We start from the raw sequence: 3,984 nt of genomic DNA, 5'->3' as shown, positions 1-3,984 counted from the left end.
TACTGTATGAATTGTCCATGACGCCCTCCAGTGATTTTGTAAAAAACTTTTCCCGTTGAAAAGTGATATAATAATAAATGAAAACAACTTAACTTTATTGACAACACCCAAATGGATACTGTCATTAACGCGGTTCTTCAACAATTACACATAATACTTAATACTGTAGCTGTTTAGTTACAGTCACATGTTCAACTATCATCAGCTGATCCAGGAAATCATTTTCTGAATGACAGTCACATGACAAACATCACGACATGCAACAACAACCAAAGTGCTTCTTCATTCATTACTCTGGTAAAGACAGTTATGCCGTGCTCCACGTTGGATCCAACATCCCTAACAAATTGATGTTTATAAAGTGTTATTGTCTGCTTGATTTACTGTAGGGTCTCGTTACTCTGTTTGTGCACAGAGATACTTAGCTCATAATGTGTAGAGAACTGTTCCTTGATGGATAGGCTACTGTACAACACACAGAGCTATTTTCCTTTATTCAGGACATTTAGAATGACAACACATTAAAGAGTAGCCTAGTGGGATTATTCACAAAATTATCTGGTGATCAGGTTATGAAATGTCACGACAGACATTTTAGTTTCCATGTTTCACTTGAAATATTTAATATATAGTCTTAGGTCTACGTTGTTGTTAGGTGAAGTTATGGGTCCTACAGTAGGTCTATGTTGTTGTTAGGTGATGTTATGGGTCCTACAGTAGGTCTATGTTGTTGTTAGGTGAAGTTATGGGTCCAACAGTAGGTCTATGTTGTTATTAGGTGAAGTTATGGGTCCTACAGCAGGTCTATGTTGTTGTTAGGTGAAGCTATGGGCCAATTTGTTAAACACTTGGTGTACAAACCCTTATTGTCAGCTTGATGGCAAAGCTAGCCAAAGAGCATTTTACTAGTTGAAGTGTTTTTTTTAAGTATAAAGCAGTTGATTTGCGACAATAACACAAACATATTAAGCAGGTGATTCAAGCGAGTCTTACAGTTATAATCCAAAAGTAGTGTGAAATGCACTCATAATCAACCTGTAAATGGAGGCTATATTTGCTGTCAGCCTATGAGAACTCCCCTGAGTTTCCCCCCACGGTGGTGAATTAGTGAATAGACACAGAGCTTAATGTGAGTTTCCTTGAGTAGCACTCCTGATCTTGCGCTCTAATATTCAGAATGCTTTGTGAAAAACTAAAATCTTTGTTCACTATTTTTGCTCCATGCAGATATTCTACATCCATAACTAGTGGTTTCCTCATTACCAGATATACTACATCCATAACTAGTGGTTTCCTCAATTTCCAGATATACTACATCCATAACTAGTGGTTTCCTCATTACCAGATATACTACATCCATAACTAGTGGTTTCCTCAATTTCCAGATATACTACATCCATAACTAGTGGTTTCCTCGTTACCAGATATACTACATCCATAACTAGTGGTTTCCTCATTACCAGATATACTACATCCATAACTAGTGGTTTCCTCATTACCAGATATACTACATCCATAACTAGTGGTTTCCTCATTACCAGATATACTACATCCATAACTAGTGGTTTCCTCATTAGCAGGGAGGAGTTTCTGTAATCAAATTGTGTGTGCTTTGCCCTCGTGCTGAAAGGACCTATATTGGAGACCAAAAGTCATCTGGCACACTGCTTAGAGTTACAACAACTTTAATAACTTATTTGTAGTTACTACTAATGTGAAAACAAGACTAAATATGACTTGTTGCTAACTTGACTGTCTTAATTGTCAAATAATTTAACAGATATGAATTGTTGTACAACTTCACGGGTATGCTCTGGGCATCACCTCAAATAAACAGTCTCAGACCTGCAGACCTGCTGTTTTCAACTCTCTAGAGACAGCAGGAGCGGTAGATATACTCTCAATGATCAGCTATGAAAAGCCAACTGACATTTACTCCTGGGGTCCTGACCTGTTGCACCCTCGACAACTACTGTGATTATTGTTATTTGACCATGCTGGTCATTTATGAACAATTTAACATCTTGGCCATATTCTGTTATAATCTCCACCCGGCACAGCCAGAAGAGGACTGGCCACCCCTCATAGCCTGGTTCCTCTCTAGGTTTCTTCCTAGGTTTTGGCCTTTCTAGGGAGTTTTTCCTAGCCACCGTGCTTCTACACCTGCATTGCTCGCTGTTTGGGGTTTTAGGCTGGGTTTCTATACAGCACTTTGTGACATCAGCTGATGTAAGAAGGGCTATATAAATACATTTGATTTGATTTCTGCTGTTGTGGGCCTTTAACCGTCTGTCTGACTTTGTCATTCACACAGGAGAGAGACGTGACTATCGGGGATCCTCCTGGGAGCCTCAACAACATCATGATGCTGAAGAGGCAGAGAAAAGTCTCTCCAGATCAGAACTCCTCAAGAAACACCAGCAGAGACCCACAGGGAAGAAATCTAACTGCTGCTCTGGCTGTGGGAAAAGATTCAACACTTCATCAGACCTTAAAATACATCAAAGAATTCACACTGGAGAGAAACCTTACAGCTGTGATCAATGTGGGAAGAGATTTACCAGATCTAGCTATCTCACTATACATCAGAGAATACACACAGGAGAGAAACCATATAGCTGTGATCAATGTGGAAAGAGTTTCGGTGCATCTGGCTGTCTGACAAAACACCAGAGAACACACACAGGAGAGAAACCTTATAGCTGTAGTCAATGTGGAAAGAGTTTCTGTATATCTGGCTCTCTGACTGAACACCAGAGAACACACACAGGAGAGAAATCTTATAGCTGTGATCAATGTGGGAAGAGTTTTTCTCGGCAATACAGCCTGATAGTACACCAGCGGACACACACAGGAGAGAAACCTTATAGCTGTGATCAATGTGGGAAGAGTTTTACTACATCTAGCTATCTAACTATACACCAGAGAACACACACAGGAGAGAAACCTTATATCTGTGACCAATGTGGGAAGAGTTTTTCTACATCTAGCAATCTAACTATACACCAGAGAACACACACAGGAGAGAAACTTTATAGCTGTAGTCAGTGTGGGAAGAGTTTTACTCAGTCATACAGCCTGGTATCACATCAGAGAACACACACAGGAGAGAAATCTCATAGCTGTAATCAATGTGGGAAGAGATACTCTAATAAAAAATCTCTGACTAAACATCAGAAAATACATGGAGTTGTTTCATGATATCAATGAAATAATGTAAAATGTTTTTAATATTGTGGAAGTATTTTAGTAACGTCACAATATAGAATGTTTTAACATTGTAGTAGCAGTATTTTAAGGAATGAATGTAGAACCCTAAATGTTCAGTTGATATTAGCCTCAGTGGAAAGTAAAATCCAGGCTCTGAATTGAAAGAGTTACTATTTATGAGATGTAACAAAAAGTGACTAACAAAAATAGAGTTGTGTTACACTTACCACGTTGGTCACCCACTTGAATCAAAATGCAACACTTCAAAATGTTTAGGTTTTCAATATATCCCAAACTGTTTCTGCATATTGGTTATTGATTTGGACACGTTAAAACTGTGTTTTGACATTGCGCTATTCTCATTTAGCAAAATGTCATTCAAAAGACGTTGAAAATAAGACTATATATATGTTCGCTTGTAGTTCAAAGTGAAAGTTGAAAAGATGTATTTTCGGGTCGTTCTTTCAATGACTTGAAAACAACTTAATTTCAAGGTACTTGCAGCCTATACATAAGGACGCAGTGTAATAAATTGGTCTATAATAAAAAAAAATGTAACAATCTTACATCACTCCAGTATTTATTTACAACATCCAAGTGTTATATGTCTTTATTCCACTTCTGAAGAAGCAGGTCTCAAATCACCTCATATTTCAAACATTCAGCCTGACAAAAGATACGTGTTTTATTATTCCATGCCTCACCCTTAAGTTAATTATTGCTAATACATATTAACAAAGGGGTGTACATTTGCTTTTCATATTTCATATTTAC

General features: G+C 37.9%; 1 protein-coding gene across 1 annotated transcript; it reads left to right on the top strand.

Moving 5' to 3' along the window:
* Positions 1 to 2,274: 2,274 nt before the first annotated feature.
* On the top strand, positions 2,275 to 3,776 carry LOC145877121 (uncharacterized; the record flags this gene model as incomplete). Its single annotated transcript, XM_082972413.1, has 1 exon — positions 2,275 to 3,776. A coding segment is annotated over one exon (927 nt), but the record flags the coding sequence as incomplete, so codon positions are not given.
* Between the last annotated feature and the right edge of the window lie 208 nt (positions 3,777 to 3,984).

Source organism: Salmo salar, unplaced genomic scaffold (genome assembly GCF_965601325.2).
Source record: "Salmo salar unplaced genomic scaffold, fSalSal1 ptg000687l, whole genome shotgun sequence".
Classification (NCBI taxonomy): Eukaryota; Metazoa; Chordata; class Actinopteri; order Salmoniformes; family Salmonidae; genus Salmo; species Salmo salar.
Note: the sequence above shows the minus strand (reverse complement) of the source record. Positions and strands in the feature narration are given on the sequence as shown.